The sequence below is a fragment of the Cyclopterus lumpus genome, chromosome 7 (assembly GCF_009769545.1).
Source record: "Cyclopterus lumpus isolate fCycLum1 chromosome 7, fCycLum1.pri, whole genome shotgun sequence".
NCBI classification, from domain to species: Eukaryota; Metazoa; Chordata; class Actinopteri; order Perciformes; family Cyclopteridae; genus Cyclopterus; species Cyclopterus lumpus.
Genome location: NC_046972.1, coordinates 18,347,092 through 18,364,033, shown reverse-complemented (window position 1 = coordinate 18,364,033; position 16,942 = coordinate 18,347,092). Strand labels below are relative to the sequence as shown.

At 39.4% G+C, this 16,942-nt stretch overlaps 2 protein-coding genes across 3 annotated transcripts; both read left to right on the top strand.

Annotated features, from left to right (window-relative positions):
• Positions 1–544: 544 nt before the first annotated feature.
• Positions 545–9,327, top strand: ctdsp2 (CTD (carboxy-terminal domain, RNA polymerase II, polypeptide A) small phosphatase 2). The gene is made up of 7 exons (XM_034537156.1): positions 545–1,227; positions 3,625–3,785; positions 4,938–5,039; positions 5,431–5,487; positions 6,089–6,181; positions 6,594–6,779; positions 7,771–9,327. The coding sequence occupies exons 1-7, from the start codon at positions 1,167–1,169 to the stop codon at positions 7,894–7,896; spliced, it is 786 nt and encodes a 261-aa protein (XP_034393047.1). The 5' UTR covers positions 545–1,166; the 3' UTR covers positions 7,897–9,327.
• Positions 9,328–10,296: 969 nt separating this feature from the next.
• Positions 10,297–16,027, top strand: tegt (testis enhanced gene transcript (BAX inhibitor 1)). 2 transcript variants are annotated; one of them, XM_034536428.1, is made up of 10 exons: positions 10,297–10,626; positions 11,832–11,940; positions 12,211–12,319; positions 13,549–13,669; positions 13,783–13,831; positions 14,019–14,116; positions 14,209–14,288; positions 14,381–14,481; positions 14,798–14,873; positions 15,094–16,027. In XM_034536428.1, the coding sequence occupies exons 2-10, from the start codon at positions 11,885–11,887 to the stop codon at positions 15,115–15,117; spliced, it is 714 nt and encodes a 237-aa protein (XP_034392319.1). In that variant the 5' UTR covers positions 10,297–10,626; positions 11,832–11,884; the 3' UTR covers positions 15,118–16,027. The 2 variants fall into 2 exon arrangements, with proteins under 2 accessions (XP_034392319.1, XP_034392320.1); XM_034536429.1 differs by having other exon boundaries at positions 10,408–10,620; positions 15,094–15,895.
• The last annotated feature ends 915 nt before the right edge of the window (positions 16,028–16,942 follow it).

Genomic DNA, 16,942 nt, shown 5'->3' with positions numbered 1-16,942 from the left:
GTTTGTAAACTGAAAGGTTACCCCTCTGTAGCGTGAAATGTAAAGCTTACAATTAGCAACTTCAAGACAATAATATCCTCCCAGTTGTGGGTTATATATTAAAGTCAATGATTGGCCTGTACAGTACTTTTTTGGAGATAATTGCATTATTTTGGCTCATGATTAATAATATCTCCAACATCTCTGGTACAAAGATCACGGTTGAACAATCAAAAAAGGCTGTATACATACACAAAATGAATGACCTATATTAGTTATGAAATATAAACAAATAAAGAAACCAAATTAAACTTCTAAAGAATACCCATTTAAGAGAAAGATTACACATTACACTCCTTGTGTATTAAACGAACGAATCATATGTTATTGCAGATGGAGAAATTAACATAGTTTTTTTAAAATAATTTAAAAATAATGTGATCTCATTTGTAAAATCAGCGCTGGAATGTGTTCGACAGTGCAGCGCATGCAGAACGGGGAGGAATGCATTGACCACGCCCCCACACCCCATGCGCCCAATCAGAGAACAGCACGGTTTCAAGGCGCCCGCGGAGTCCCAACCGTAGAAAAACAAAGCCCCGGATAACAACAAAACTCATATTTTACATTAAAGTGCACACGGGAATCGGTTTTATTGGATCTAACCCGACGATAGAGGTCGTCTTTCGGTGTTTTTCATCGCTGTTTAAAGCCTTTCGGGCGATGTTGTTTATTTGTAGTAAGGGGGGGCTTGAAACCGCCCTCCCTTGCCCCATTTCCTCGGTTGTTTTCCTTCTCTCGCCTGGATTCTCCATGTTGTTGGTGCAAGAGTGAAGGCTTCGCAGCGACGGGTAGAGGGGGGCTGCTCGGCGATACTACCCGTAATAGTAGTGGTAAACCCGAAACGACGGAGCTGACAGAGACTCATATACCCTCCAAAAAAATATATATCCAAGTGCCTTGCCCCCTCCCCGGGCGGCGGACCTCCAAGAAAAGAAGAAGAAGCGGGGGAATAAAGAAACCCAGGAACCAGATACATCCTACTCTCATCGGGGATTTGTTACTGAGGCGGATGACAAGTTACCTCGGCGAATAATTGAGTAGACTTTTCAATAAAACCCAATGAGGGATGCCCATCAGTGCTCGCGGACAGGATTTGAGGATTTTGAGGGCTCCGTGATTGTCAGATGGAAAGTTCTGTTATCACCCAAGTGCAGAAAGAAGACGTTCAAGTGTCACCGAAAACAGGTGAGGCGGGCCTGTGTTCTGTGGGCTTTTTTGAAGTATTATTATACCTGCTACATTTGGTTGTGGTGGCGTTTATTATTTAAATATTTTCAGGATAATGATCGGTGGACTGAGAAAGCCTGTAGTGCGCCCATTTGACAGTTTGAGCGCTGCGGACGCTGGTGAGCGCGCGGTCAAAGAGGCGCATTGCCCCCTTTTTTGTTTTTTTACATTTTCCAACGAAATCTGTAATATGTAGATCTAATTACTATGAGATACAGATCCATAGAGTCTTTAAGAATCACAATGTGCTTATTTACTATTTCTATTTTGCCCAGAAGCCCTTTTTCTTCACCTGCAAATCCTAAAGATCACATACAACCGTTAGAATAAAAAATGTTAAACTGAATACCATCCATCACAAGCGAGATTATAATGTAGATTTGCCATAGCTAAATTGTCCCTTTTACAATTGAATATATGGTCAAGTATAAGTTCACAATCTCCATTACGCACTGCTTATGCCATCCAGAGCTTATGTTGATTCTGTTTTTTTTAAATCTCTTTTTGTGTGTGTGTGTGTGTGTGTGTGTGTGTTCGTGTTAAATACATCTCTGTTCTTAACATGTGGTGTTGTGATTATGGCTGAGTTCTTCTCAGTGGTAGTGGTGCCACTGCTGGTGATCACGGTCAGCCCTCCTAAAAACAAGCTGCTGTGTATTTATGTCGATCAGGTTCCAGCTTGTTTGGCACCATCCCACATCCTACTACTATACTACCTGGTACAGCTTGAGGAGCTCGTCTGTCACCACAGGCAGCACTATAGTACAGTGTACACAAAGCTGTTTGGGTCATTTATAAACTATGGTGTGGTGTTCCGTTCATATTTTAGTGTGTGGGGGGTTACACATCAGTGCGTAGAAGCATTAAAGACTGCTGCACTGTTCCCAAGTTTGCTTGTATTTTACTTGACGCAACAGCACCGTTTCTGTATTAAATCCCAATACCTTTTAGAGACGGTTCTAGGTCCAGAGTGGCTGTTGATTAACTGAGGGGCTTTGTAGAAATACCAGGTGCCGCGGTGTTGACAGCGGAATGCACAAACACACCCCTCTGCTCAAGCCCATTGTGGCGCCGTTTCAAAGATTTCGTTGTTTGCACGCTTTTCCTCGGCCTTGAAGGAAGCCCTGCTCATTGATTCTGGCTCACTGCTGGCTCGTGCATATTGCATTGATCACATCATACACAAATCGTGTATTTTTCCGTCCATGTTTTGTTCGATTGATTTGGTTAATAGGGATAAAATGTCACAAGTAGATCTCTTTCCGGATTAATCTGCTGTTATGCCATCCTTTCATGCGGGCGAGATATAATGTATCTGTTATGTCATACGTGGCCAATGCCGCCTTCCTGTGGGAAATCAATAGGCTGGCTTACACTGATTGTCTGTCAGGAATTAGGATTCATTAATCATTTGGAATATATTGAAAGGATATATCTTGATTGTTTTTTTCCAGAAAATAGTGTGTAGGACTAATGAAGGACATCTGAGGAATTACCAAATCAATCTCCTTTGTCTCTTAAGGATGGTGTTGTGTAACATGGTCATTTGTGTGTCTGCATTATGTGTTCTGAGCACTGAGATGGAGGTTATTTAAAGACAAATAAAAGGAGTAAATCTCTTTCTCCCTCCACTTTATCAACAGTAGTTTATAGTATCTTACAGTGTATTTTATAGTTGTGTTTACCATGATGGCACTGTATTGATGAATATAAATTATGTTGGCAAGTCCTCACATGAAACACACTAGAGGGAACTCGCAGGAATGTTTTTCTCCCTTTCTTTCACTATAAGTTGTGTGTGGGTCTGGGACACTCCTGGTTATGGTGACTGATCAAAGACCCGCACAGAGCGTTGAGGTGTGACTGCTTGTCCGGCTGGCTGACTGACTGACTGTCTGTCTGTTCTGGCTAGCTTCAGGCAGCCCTGGAAGGTCTTGGGAGTTTAAAATGGTTGGAATGTTTTCTGTTGAAGGTAGTGCTGAAAAGTGCGGGTTTTCCCGCCCTCTGTGATTATATAACATGTACCAGCCATTTCCAGCAGCAGCAGCAGAGGCAGGCGCATTAAAAACAGATTTTCAAGTGCGGGCTGTGCCATCGCTGTATATGAATGGATGGTGCCTTTTAGGAAAGGGAAAGCTCTTTCTACACGTTACAAGTAGCTCCTAACAAATTATACTGAATTTAAGTAATTGCTTTAAATACTATTTTTCATCTATTTCCATGTAAAAAGATGTGTTTTATGTGTGGAAAAACAAGAAGATTATTGTACTTAATGTGTGTTTCAAGGACCCACAACATTTCCATGTTGAAAACTTGCAGTTTCCTCATGAAAGTCTCTCTTTCTCTGCTTAACAGGCCAGGTGAGCCGGTCTGCCCTAAAACAGCCTCGGAGTTGTAACATCTTCAAAGCACTCTTCTGTTGCCTCAAAGCTCAGGATGGCCCCAAACCACCACCAACACCACCACATCACCATCAGGCCTTGCTGGAGTCGCAAGAAAATGGGACGGTTGTCAAGGTAACGCTATTCTTATACCAGCAATGTTTCACATTACTGAAAACAATTTGAAGACCTCAGTTCAGTCTTTGCTTTGATTTTTGTTTATGTAAGATTGAACTTCCTTGTCACCCACCAACAAACACACACACACACACACACTGCTTGCTATTTATGAATAGTTTGGCCATCTGTTGAAATAAAGTGAACAGCCTGTTTAGAAATGTGCTTATTATTGTCTTCAAGCATTATTTTGTAAAACTGCAGTGCGCACTAAAACCACTACTGCACCTGCTGTGAACATCTTGAAAGCTAACCGCAACTGTCTGCGGATATGGAATCACTTTGATGTTCACACTTGATCCTCCAAGGAAGAGAAGAACGTCAGAGCGACGATCAATCCTTTAGGCAGACGGCGCGTAGAGAATGGTGTATTGTGTGCTTCGTAATTGCTGAGGTGGATACAAAAAATAAAGCCTTGAGTGCCTGCTGCACTCGGCTGGCCGCGCTGGTGAACGCTGTCAGCCTGATTAGAGCTTCAGTACCATGTAAGGGGCATTTTAATGAGATGCCATGTTTGTTCACATTGAGGAGCGTCCTCCAGCATCAGGAGCAAACAGGAAGCAGCATCTGTAGGGCCTGGTTATTATCTGGATCTAAAATGAAACCAAATCGCATTGATTAGTTGGTGAAATAATATTGCTGTTCCTCGTGTGTGTTATTTGTTCTCAATCTAAATTTCCATCCTCAATGGATAACATGTGTACATTATGTAATATATTGATGATTCATGTCAGATTGGCTGTGCTCATCAGCCTAGAATAATAACAATATCAACAAAGGGGGAAAGCTGGATCTCTAAAAATGAGATTATATCAAGCTAATGTATTCTTCCGATATAATGAAAGACATAAATATGCTTATCCTAAAGATATGCAAGATAGCAGCTGTTATCGTAAATAAAGAGGCTCACTCCTTCATCCACACATACATGCAGCTCTAAAACTAAGTCTAATTTCCCAGAGGGGAAATTTAACGGCCACAGTCTGATTTTCATATGAGTCAGTATACTATCAGGGCCAATAATGCTCATTAGGTGTAAACCAAGCACAAGACAAATGATATAGGTGTGTGTTGGACAGTACCATTAAAAAAAATGTTTTGTCTTCTTAGCAACCTGAACCTAGCCTCCTGCCTGAGATGGAGGCCCAGGACCAAGGGAAGATATGCGTGGTCATAGACTTGGATGAGACCCTGGTGCACAGCTCATTCAAGGTACTAAAGCAAAGAAATCCTCCACTTGGCCACCAATTAAGTTTCTTATCAATGCTTAATTTTTGTATGTCTAGTATTTATGTACAGTTTGAGTGAAAGCTCCATTTGATTCACCAGAAATATAAAACATCAGGTAAATGTTTATAGCAGTGGTACATTGGTTCTGCTCTGATTTATTTCTTAATATTTCTTCTCTAAAACCATCGCATGTGCTCGAGGAACATCCAGTGAATTACATTCGGTTTGTGTCGGCTATTCACTGTGATTTATGGCAGCGGTGTGCAGTCTGCTTCTTAGTGTTCAGTTGTTATATAATGCCATGTGAACGTACACAGCGCGGCCCATGTGAATGAGCGTGCCAACCAACTCCCTCTGTGTTCTCCCCCTCCAGCCTATTAGTAATGCAGACTTCATCGTTCCTGTGGAGATAGAGGGGACCACACACCAGGTAAAATGCTGTTTATGAGTGTGTTTGCTGTGGAGCGGAGGGGTTCGTGTATGTATGTATGTTGATGTGTTTGCAGCAGTTGCTGAGCTGAATAGGGATGGGTCTTGTAAATGATCAGCCAGGTTTTTGTTCCGATGGGCGTATGGAGCCCTCTACTGGCCAGATGTTGAACAGGGAAGAGAAAGTGGAAGTGGATGCATCAGCAAGTAAATGAGTCGTTTCAGCCCAGTTCATCTAAAATGTCATGATAAGTGATGCAGTACATATTACTGCCTCTGTGAAGATGTGCTTAACTAGCATACTGTGTTGGAGCATTTGTTGAACTCGGGCACAGAGCTTCTCACTAGTGGACAGGTGGAAATGTAATTAACTCAGAAATGTGATACCCGGGACCCCATCTGTAGGTCAGCATCCACTGTGGGCCTCTGCCTGGTTCAAGTAATCCAGGATAGGCTGGTTAACACTGGCACGGCCTATTCTTGATTACTTGTTTCAGGAACGGGCCATTGGCAGCCGACGGACGGAAGGCAGAAGACATGTAAATTACGTTTAAATAGTCCTGTTGGTGGGACTGTTTACTAATGGTCTGTTTGGATTGCAGGTGTATGTCCTGAAGAGGCCGTACGTGGATGAGTTCCTGCAGAGAATGGGAGAGTTGTTTGAATGTGTGCTGTTTACAGCCAGTCTCGCAAAGGTACAGTATATCAGATACTAAAGCAGATCCTAAAATAGATATTTTTTGTGAAGATTTTTGATGTCATGTCAGATTTATCAGTTTGTTTTCTGCTTTTTCTTGCCTTGTAGTCCTCCAGTAATAGCCGCTATAGTTTGTTTCTGTGTTTTATTGGAGCTGATGCAGCAACTCTTTTTATGTTCTGACTTAGAAAGTTTGGCGATTTAGAACTTAAATGTGACTTTACAACACAAATGTAGAACTTGATGTACGAATAGCTGGTGCAACCTAATCCAGATTAGTAGATTTGTTTGGATGTGTGATGTTTTACCTATTTGCTGTTAGAATTAAATATCCACCATTAGTTGACAGTGCTTCATTAGTCCAACCTGCTTTCCCTCACCTGCTCCCCACCTCCCATGGCCTCCATCAGTATGCAGACCCAGTGACGGACCTGCTGGATCACGCAAGTGTATTCCGGACCCGGTTATTCCGGGAATCTTGTGTATTCCACCAGGGCTGCTATGTCAAAGATTTGAGCCGCCTGGGCAGAGATCTCCACAAAACCCTCATCCTGGATAACTCTCCTGCCTCCTACATCTTCCACCCTAATAATGCTGTGAGTTTTTATCTGCTTCTGTCAGATATGATGTGCCTTCTTGTGCTGAATGTAGCTTTAACAATTGTTATTAATAATATTGATAACCATCACTGAAAAGATGTGGCACCAGCTCTCACACCTCTGCCTCATCTAGCTCACGTAGGCCTGAAAAGCTTCAAGCACAAAGTGGGTTTTTAAAAACATGGTAGGGACACGGAGGGACCAAGAAATGATGCTAATGTTTTGATGAGATTTTCTCCAGACCTCAAGCTTGATGAGAAGGAGGTCTGGCCATGTGAGATTAGTGTTTACAAAATGAGAAATCACGCAAAAAAATTAAACAAGTTAGCAGATTTAGATTCTGAGAAATATCCAATATTCCACGTGTATTCCTAATTTCATCCTGATCAGGGCTGCAACTAATGATTATTTTCATAATCTTTTCGATCTGCACCTGACACGGTTACACCAATATAGATGAAGCTCGGTAGATGAGTACCAATGATGTTCTGGGTGGTTTTAATCACCATCACGCCTTACAGTCCTGGGCCGGGCACATCCCGTGCATTATGTTGCCAGTCGGGATGCTTTCTATTGCTCCTCTGTAAAAAGTTGACAAGAACATGGCAACTTTTTGTTTGTAATATACTAAATAGTGGATAGGTATAGTGAGAAACAACCACTATAATACCATCATATGTCTTTGTTTTGTCCATTTCTGCTGAAATCTGAAAAATCACTAAAACCACTTTATTATTATCATAATAGTTGCTGAATATATCAGTTCTAATCCTGATTTACGTACACTGCACATGCAAGACACATTAAGGACAGATTAAACATGCAAGACACATTAAGGACAGATTAAAATTGTACGCCCCTGGTTACTTTTGCTTGGGTTTTTTGGTTCAGAAGTTGTGTAACAACCTTTGACAACTGCCAGGTGCAGTTCATGTGATTATTTTACTTAAAAGCCAACCGTTTGTGAGTGACTGTTTGTTTTTGACAGGTTCCTGTGGTGTCATGGTTTGATGACGTGGATGACGCTGAGCTGCTCAACCTTCTGCCGGTGTTTGAGGAACTTAGTCAAGCTGATAATGTTTACACCCAGCTGGACCAGCTTCGTGGACATTAAGTTCTCAGAGGACCTGCTCTGCAGCTCTCTGAAAAGCTCCAGCTTGAAACTTCTTTGTTGTTGTATTAGCGTGGGGGTTAAGGAAATCCTAAGCCTGAAAAACACAATGTGTTTGGCTGAGCTGAAACTATAGATTGCAATCTGAGGCCTTTCCTGTGAACCTCAGTGCTGATTATTGACAACCACTATTTGAAAGAGCGGGAATCAACAACCAAAGCAATCCCATCACAATCACTCCAGTTACAATATTAAAGTGGTTCTTTTGCCAAAGCAGAAGCCTGCCTGCCCTGACTTGACTTTTGGACTTCTTTTTTTTTCATTCTTGTGCCTTTTATGGAACAACAACAACAACAAAAAACATCAGCTCTTTTTTTAGATTTCCACCAGATTTTATACATTTATTGATTTCTTTTTATAGGTTGTTTTATAAGGAAATCTATTTTTAAATGGTGAACATGGTTCCTCTATGCAACCCAGTTCTGTAAGTACATGGACAGTACCTCCCAAGTAGCCAGTCAATAATTGCATTCATCAGATGTAAACATTACTGTAGCCTTATTTACCTGTAAGGGAGCAGCAAAACAAAAGTGTATTTCACTTATTTGTTCTATAAATATAATTTCTACAAACCATGCGAATATACATCATTAGTAGTCCAATTAGTATTTGATATGTTAAGTAAACAGGGTGAAATCTTGTCTTTGATGGTCCGTTGAAAGCAGACACACTGGAATATGTTGGCACATAGGACGACCATAAATGCCAGTTTTCATTCGAGGTTTAATAATAACTCGTTTGTTACTATGTTTTTCTTTTATTACGATATGACAAATAACTTGCACTTGTTTTATATTGACAGTGCTGAAAGTAAAAACTGTGCCTTTGATATCCGGACAGAGAATGGTGTTCTGCCTGAAAAAGAGATTTGTAGGCCTACACACTCTGATGTGTCATGCTGAGCGTGAGAAAACACTGTCAAGAGCAAGTGTAATGCCGTGCGGCTGTGGTACTTGCAGTGCAACACTTGAAATATCAAATTTGTTAGCATGTGTGAGTGTTTTTTTTCTATATTTATTGGCCAAAAATCTGTATTATCCAGTACTTCTTAATGCTTAACATTGTTTTGTATCCATTTGCCTACTTTGAGGCTGGCCTTGTAATTAACTGTTTAATCTGTGCCTAAAATTCACACATTTTGCTGTCAAAGTTCAAAGATAATTCAAAACTCAAGCAGGTAAATCAAATAAACAAATAGATGTAAATCCAAGATTCAATCATGTAAGAGTACATTTTCTTTTTTAATTTTTTATTCAGTACAAAAGATATTTTATGGGGGGTGTTTCCTGGGTAATATGCTTTTTCTATGATGTTTAATGTCTGATGCAATTATTGCCTGCATGTTAACTAGTAAAATATGACAATGAAATTGTACCAGTTGTGATGACCAAAAGTATTTGTTTCGACAGTCACAATTTGTCTTTGTGTATCAGAATAAATCAAACACTCATTTTGTCTACCCAATCTGACCAAAACTCTAAAAGACAAGGTGCTACTAGTTTTTATTTTATAATAAAAATTGGTTATATTGTACAGTCTTTGTACGTGTTTTTCTCCCCAGTGACATCAAAGGACACATCTCTCCATTTGTCTTGAGAGAATAGAATCAATTTTACTGTATGTCCTCTTATTCAACACTTAAGTATCTTTTTTAAAATCATTATGGTCTAAAATACATTTTGGACCATCAAGTCAATCTAGACTACAAATCTTATTTTAATTGTGTATCCATCTCTCAGGACATCTTGCACAGATGAACATATCCATACGTTGGCCACTGAAAATATACCGTACACATTTTACATTTTCAACCTGTAGTGGTGGAATTTTTATTTTATGCTACTTATTACTTTCTTCAGAGACAATTGTTTTTTTACCCCACTACATTGATCTGACCATAATATGTATGATAGAAAGGCCAGGATATGAAATCCAACAGTAAATAAAACAGTTAGTTTGGTATTATGATATTTATATTTCAATATAACAAGGACCATTCTGCATTATTACTTTTGCTATATTCCGTTGTAACTTGTACACTAAATTAAAGTTTTGGATGTGGGACTGTTATGTATAATGGAGTATATGCTACTTTACCCGAGAAATACCTGATTTAATCCACCTAAATAATCCACCATCCATACGTGTTGCATGTTGTTGCACCATGTTAGTAATGATTCATCAAAATTCACACTAAATGTAACTCTTACGAATACATGTATCTTTAGTTTAATTATTTCACAGTAGAGCTAACCTAGTGTTTGATTCACAGCGTTTATAAACCGCACGGTCGAAGTTGCAAACTGCTTAACGAACATGAAAGTCGTTGTTTTTGCCGTTTGAAATGGTGCAGTTACATTTCTGAGTCGGCCATTTTAGGTGTACCGGGGACATTACTCGGTGACACACCAGGAAGTACCTTTTAAAGGTTTCTGAACAAAGTATTGGGTAACGACGACTTTGCTTCAACGTTCAGTGATTATATTACAGGCTACTTGTTGATGTATGTCCATTAGCGAGGCGGGGAAATAACCGTGTTTCATACACACAGAGGCGCGAGGACGCCAATCGTCTGGGCGTGGCCACCGTGACGTCTTCAGGCCACTGACACGTACAGCAGGAAGAAGAAAAGCTGCCAAACAGTTAGCTAGCTGGTAGCAGAGTGAGGTAAAGGTAAGCGCTCGTGTTAGCTTAATGTAATAATACTCCGATTGATAATGACTGTTAGCTGGACACATTGCTGGCGTTATGTGCTCGAGGATGAATGAGACGTCGAGTTGTGTTGACAAACGAGCTCGTTACCGAAATGTTAGCCGCTCGGTATTTAACGCTAGCTGTTAGCTAGCAGCGTTAGCTGCTCATATGATATCCCCAGACGTCAACTATAGTTTGGAGCTGTTGCTCGATTATCCTGTTTCTAACACCGTGTTTTGATTTAGTCGAGTTGCTTTTAAATTAGTTGCCAGCTAACGGCAACATCGTCAACACGAATTGAGAATATGTTATTGGAAAGCTTGTTTGCGTGCGTATCGGTGAACGTGAGCGTTATAACCTGTTGTGCAGTTTAATGTCACAAACCGTGATACGACGCAGGCGGAAGAAGTTAATCGTTTACGCCGTTCTCCTTATCTCCTCAAGTTTAGGTTACAAACCTACTAGGTTTAGAAATAGTTAATATTTTGGCAGAAAGCTCCGGAGGCAACGGTCTTCCATTTCATTAAACTGCGCACTTTTGATAAGCGACATGCGTGGAAGCAGTTGTCGGGTGGTTTTATGTTAACATACTTAGTTTAAGTTTTAAGTTTAAGTAAGAGTACCGATGTACATAATACTTCAAAGTGTAAGATCGTCAGTAAAAAAAATGTATTAAAAGTTAATCATATAATTCATGTTATATTCTTATATTATTGAACTGCACGCAATGAAGCAATATATATCATCATTTACAAATGGAGAATCCATCATTTATAAAGTGTGGAACAATGCTTTATAAATGATTAATTAAGTGTTTACTCATACTTAACTAATGATTCATAGCATGCAGTTATTATAAAAGTGTTACTGGTGATAGATATTGATGGTATACTGTTGGATAGTTGAATCTACTAGATTTTGTTTACTGTGTTTGAATTTTCTTATTAAAAGTATCTGTTCAATATATGTGGTGGAATAAATCCCTTTTTGAATGTGGAGAAAAGTAGCACAAAATGCAAATACTCAAGTGAAGTACCTCAAAATTGATCAGTACTATCGCTCTCCAGTACTGATCTTTAACAAATCATTCAACCTTTTTGAATGCTGCAGTTATAGTTGTAAAACAGTATTGATTCTGCCTGTGAAAGTGGAGCTCAAGTGTAATCATATGTGTTTCTGTTCAGAGCTGACTTTGTACGTTGAAGACTCTCTTCAGTTCTCGACCCCTGGTTTCATCATGCACGTGTTTGACCGCAACATCAACTTTGACTCCCTCTTAAAGTTCTCCCAAATGTGCGTAAGCATGCAGTAGATTGCTATATATGTGTGTGTGTGTGTGTGTGTGTGTGTGTGTGTGTGTGTGTGTGTGTGTGTGTGTGTGTGTGTGTGTGTGTGTGTGTGTGTGTGTGTCTGTGTGTGTGTCTGTGTCTGTGTCTGTGTCTGTGTCTGTGTCTGTGTGTCTGTGTGTCTGTGTGTGTGTGTGTGTGTGTATAGACATGCTTAATCCACTATAACTGAAGTATTCCCTGCCCAGCCCTCCTCATTGTAAACATTTTTTTGCAGATCTCATTCCACCCAGGTGCACTTGAAGAATGTGTACTCCAGCCTGGCACTTTGTATGTTTGTGGCTGCAGCTGGCTCCTACGTCCATGTTGTCACACGCCTCTTTCAGGTATTGCTAATAAGATTCAACAGCGTCTACCTGTCCAGGTCGATTCTGAATGTCGATTTTCTTTATGCAAACAATTCCCTTAGGCAAAGTACATACAAGTATACGTTGCATTTCCTACTAACCCAATTGGTGCTTTTTTTTTTGTTACCTGGTACTTTTAAATGTGTACTGCAGATAAATGTCATAGTTTTCACATTGGAAAAATGATTTATAGATAATTTTGAAGTGCAGCATTATCCAGTGTTTGTTCAACACAGTTGGTAAGCAGATCTTAATGCTTCTCTTTCTCTAATTAATTTACTTTGTTTTAAACAATAGCCACATCAATTACATAAATTACATTTGCTGTAAAATGTAGTGCATCTTTATTTCAAGAAAGTGTATTCATGTTTTTTAAAGATTTTAGTGGAAATGATCTTTCATTTTGGTGATATATTCATATATCCTCTATAAATAGTGTCGGAAACACGCATTATTTGGGGATTTACAGTTTTAGAAGACTGCGTGTATTCTGGATAAAAAACTGAAGGTGAAATTCCCCTTTTTCAATTCAGTTATATTTGTATTTCCCAATATCCCAAATTAGAGAGCTTGCATGTCTTGGTGTCAACATTGAAACATATAGGGCCTAGCCAATAAGAACATCATATTTGGGAAAGAATAGGTGAGGCGAGACATAGAAGTTATAAGTAGAGCGCATCAAAAACCCAAGACAAAATGTGAGAGAACAAAAAGCAAGAACTTCTCTAATTTGTTTTTTTGTCTGCTACACCTGCCCTGATATAAAAGGAGGACACACTATAAAGGTCCCTTGTACTGGTACCACAGGTCAAAGTACTTGCCTGTAATTTATGTAACCACCTAAGGGCAACACAGACACTGGACTCTTTTAAGACTGGCCCAAAAAACATTTTATTCAGGAAGGCGTTTATGACTGAGTTGAGTTTTATGACTGTGTCAACTATTCCTTTTTTATTATAGTTAGTTTTAACTATGTACTGGCTCTGTGGCACTCTGAGATTCTTAAATGAAGAGTGCCTTACAAATAGAATGCATTATTATTATTTGAATCAGAATGACCATAAGATCAAGAAACGGAAAAAGGCTTTTTAGACAAGTTGTCTCTTATCTTCACATCTTATAGTGAAGGAAACAACTATAGTTTCAGTGACGTCACCCACAAATGGTGCACTGGCTGGTCCATCGTAACCTTGTGGCCTCTTTCTTAGGGAGGAGTGCTGTCTGTACTCGGCTCCTTGGGGATGATGTTTTGGCTCGCCATGACGCCACACAACTCTGAAACGGAGAAGAAGAGACTGGCTATCCTCGCAGGGTTTGCATTCCTCACAGGTACTTTATGTTACAGGTGCAGTTGGCACTAAGTATGCAAACTCTGCTGTCTGCTAATTTACAGTCATGTAAGAGTCTATAAGCAGCGTTTTCCTCCCTCTCTCCTTCTCCAGGTGTCGGCCTCGGCCCCACACTGGACTTTGTCATCGCTGTCAATCCGAGGTAATTGAAAAGTCACTTACGCACATAAGCAGCTGGCAGCTAGCTGACTAAAAGTTAAACATTATGAGCCTAAACCGCATTGAGAAGAGCATTGTAGAATGATTGGTAGCCATCTCTCTGTGAGTCCGTACACTTATTGAAAGTGGGAATTTACTGAACTTACATTTTGTTCTGGTTTGTTTCTCAGCATCATCGTGACTGCTTTCATGGGAACCGCTGCAATTTTCGTTTGCTTCACTCTCAGCGCTCTCTATGCCAAACGCAGGAGCTACCTGTTCCTTGGAGGTAGAGGCTGTTAATGTTGTGACCCATTACACTGTATACTTCTCCTTTCAACCTTACTTAAATGTCACCCTTTTAACTCGCGTTTCTTTAAGGCACACTGATGTCTGGCCTTTCCCTCCTGTTCCTGATGTCTGTGATGAACATGTTCTTTGGATCTGTGATGCTGTTTAAGGTAGCTGAACCAAATGGCACCATTCCTCACGAAACAATGAATCCGCTGTGTTAACGTTTTGGTCTAAATCATGTTTTCGTATATTCTGGCAGGCACACATGTACCTCGGGCTGCTCATCATGTGCGGATTCGTCCTGTTTGACACTCAGCTCATCATTGAGAAAGCAGAGAATGGAGACAAGGACTACATCTGGTGATGACTTGTCTTTTTGTATTCCTTACCAGTTGGCTCACATTTTCTCATAACCAAATAAATACCATGCAAATGCATCATTCGATAGTACAGTGAAGCTTAGCGTCAGTTCCTAAAAGTAAGTAAAAAAACAGATACAAAAATGTGACTTTTTCTGAGGGGCAAGCCAAGCTCAGCCCTTAGAAAATTAATGGATACATTTAATATCCAGATGCTCTTATTTTAGAGATATTGAATGATGTATAGACATCCCCCCCCACCCTCAAAAGCATATGACACGTTTCTGAAACAAGCCTGATGTACTTTATTTTTTAAGGCACTGCGTGGACTTGTTCCTGGATTTCATCACCATCTTCAGAAAACTCATGGTCATCCTTGCCATGAACGATAAGGTACAGAATGGTCTCCTTTTTAAATTTGTTTTAAGTTCATGGCTAAGTCTTGAAAGACCAAAGGCAATAATGAAGAGATCACATTAACGGGTGTTATCTGTGTATCTAAAGCCTGATGCATTTTATTCCTTTTAACCATATGGTTTGATACCACTAGAGTAAAGTTTCTAAGGTTGATATGGTTGGTTCTTACAACTCTGATTATGTGTCCCTGTTTCAGGAGAAGAAGAAGGAAAAGAAGTAAAGAACATTTGGAAATTAAAAACAATCTGTCTGAAGAGGCACAATTTGCAATGCAATTGGTGCTTTTCACTTTCTGTCTTCATTTATTGAATTAACTCCTATGTGGTCTTATATTATTGAAATTTCTTTTTCAAACTTTCAACAAGAGTTGAATGCAAGTTTATGATAAACTAATGCTAGTCCCATCATAGCTGTGAATGGAGAATTAGACTAATGCTGTAGTGAACGTGCTTTGCCTGTAGAGGGGAGTGTTGCCCTATGACAACTCACAGAAGCTGAGCTGAACTTAATGAAGATACTCATTATTTAGTGCCATAAATTAATGACACGATTGGCTCCTTTTTTTTAGTGGGTCGTGTCGGATTCGGAGGCTTATCAGTGTTTTATTTGAAGTTATTTAATTTCAGTCGTTGATTTGCTTATTTTTAGTTTTCCTCCATTCTCTTTAGTGGAGTGTCATAAGATAAGGTGTCCCATGATTTTGACAACAGATTCCCCCCTTTGAGAAATTTCCCTGTCATTGTTTTTGTTCCTTCAAATTCTGTTTTGAGACCAACATTTTGAGTGGTGAAGTCTGGTAACGCTGACACAAACCCCGAAAGCCTGTCGGAGTCATGATGATCTACACTAACTCGTTCAGACGGACTTTTGGTATTTTGGGTGTTGGCCGCTGGAGGAGGCGGAAGAGTCGGTGCCATCTGTCTCTTCATCTTGGATAGCAGACGAGTTATTCAGACCTCTCCCAGTGTAAATTTCTCTAAATATCTGTTGTCTAGAAAGTAGTTTGCCAAAAGATGTGATGTTAACCTTTACAATTTTTTGAAAGCGTAAACTGTGAAGAATTTATTTTATGGATGTACAATTTAAACTAATAATTTGATACATTTGCTCAAATAAATGTGTTGAACGTATTGAAATGAAGTAATCTTTTTTAAAATTCTGGCTAACGGTACTATCATACATATATACTTTATCATACGTAATAGTTATGACATGAAGCAATGAGTTATCAATTAGCAGATCATCTGGAAAATAATCCAGATGATCTGCAACTGTTTTGTCAATTTATCTTTTGAGTCATTTTTCAAACAAGTGCCACAAAATGTGCTGGTTTCATCTTCTCAAATGTAACCATTTTTATATAATTTCGTTTTGGACAGACAAAAAGCCTTTGAAGACATCAACTTGGCCATAGATCATTTGTTATGGGCTTTTAAGTTTAGTTTTTTTATGGATTACATGATAGATCAGCAGGTTAATCAATGAAAATAATGGTAAATTGCAGTCCTAAACATGTTGCTTCAAGGAACCATGAGAAACATTTAGGTTGATCTATTAGCAGAAATGGATATTCTACATATCTTTTTAAGTAAGTACTTTGTGTATTATCAAAATGTACGTTGCATATTAGACGTACACATACTTGTACTGCAGAAAATGCTCCGTTATATTAGGATATTGTGTAAGGGAATGTCGTTGGGTTGTTTAATTACCACAATGATCATATTTTGGTAGTAAAATTTTAACGTGTAAAGTAACAGCTGTCAACGAAATGTATTGAGTAAAGAGTAAAATAACTCCACTGATTTTATTTAGCAGGTCTGTTTATCAGTAACTAAGTATAATTACTTGTACTGTTGAGGAACTTATACTTTACTTGAGTATTTGCGGGTGAGTTGCATTATGGGTAATGTAGGTTTCTGACGGACGAGGAATGTGTCGAATAAATGATACATTAGTTTCTGCTAAATTGGTGGCGAACAAAATGAAAAATACTTAGAAGTACACATTTCTAAATTAAATGCCCTGTCCACTTATTATATGTC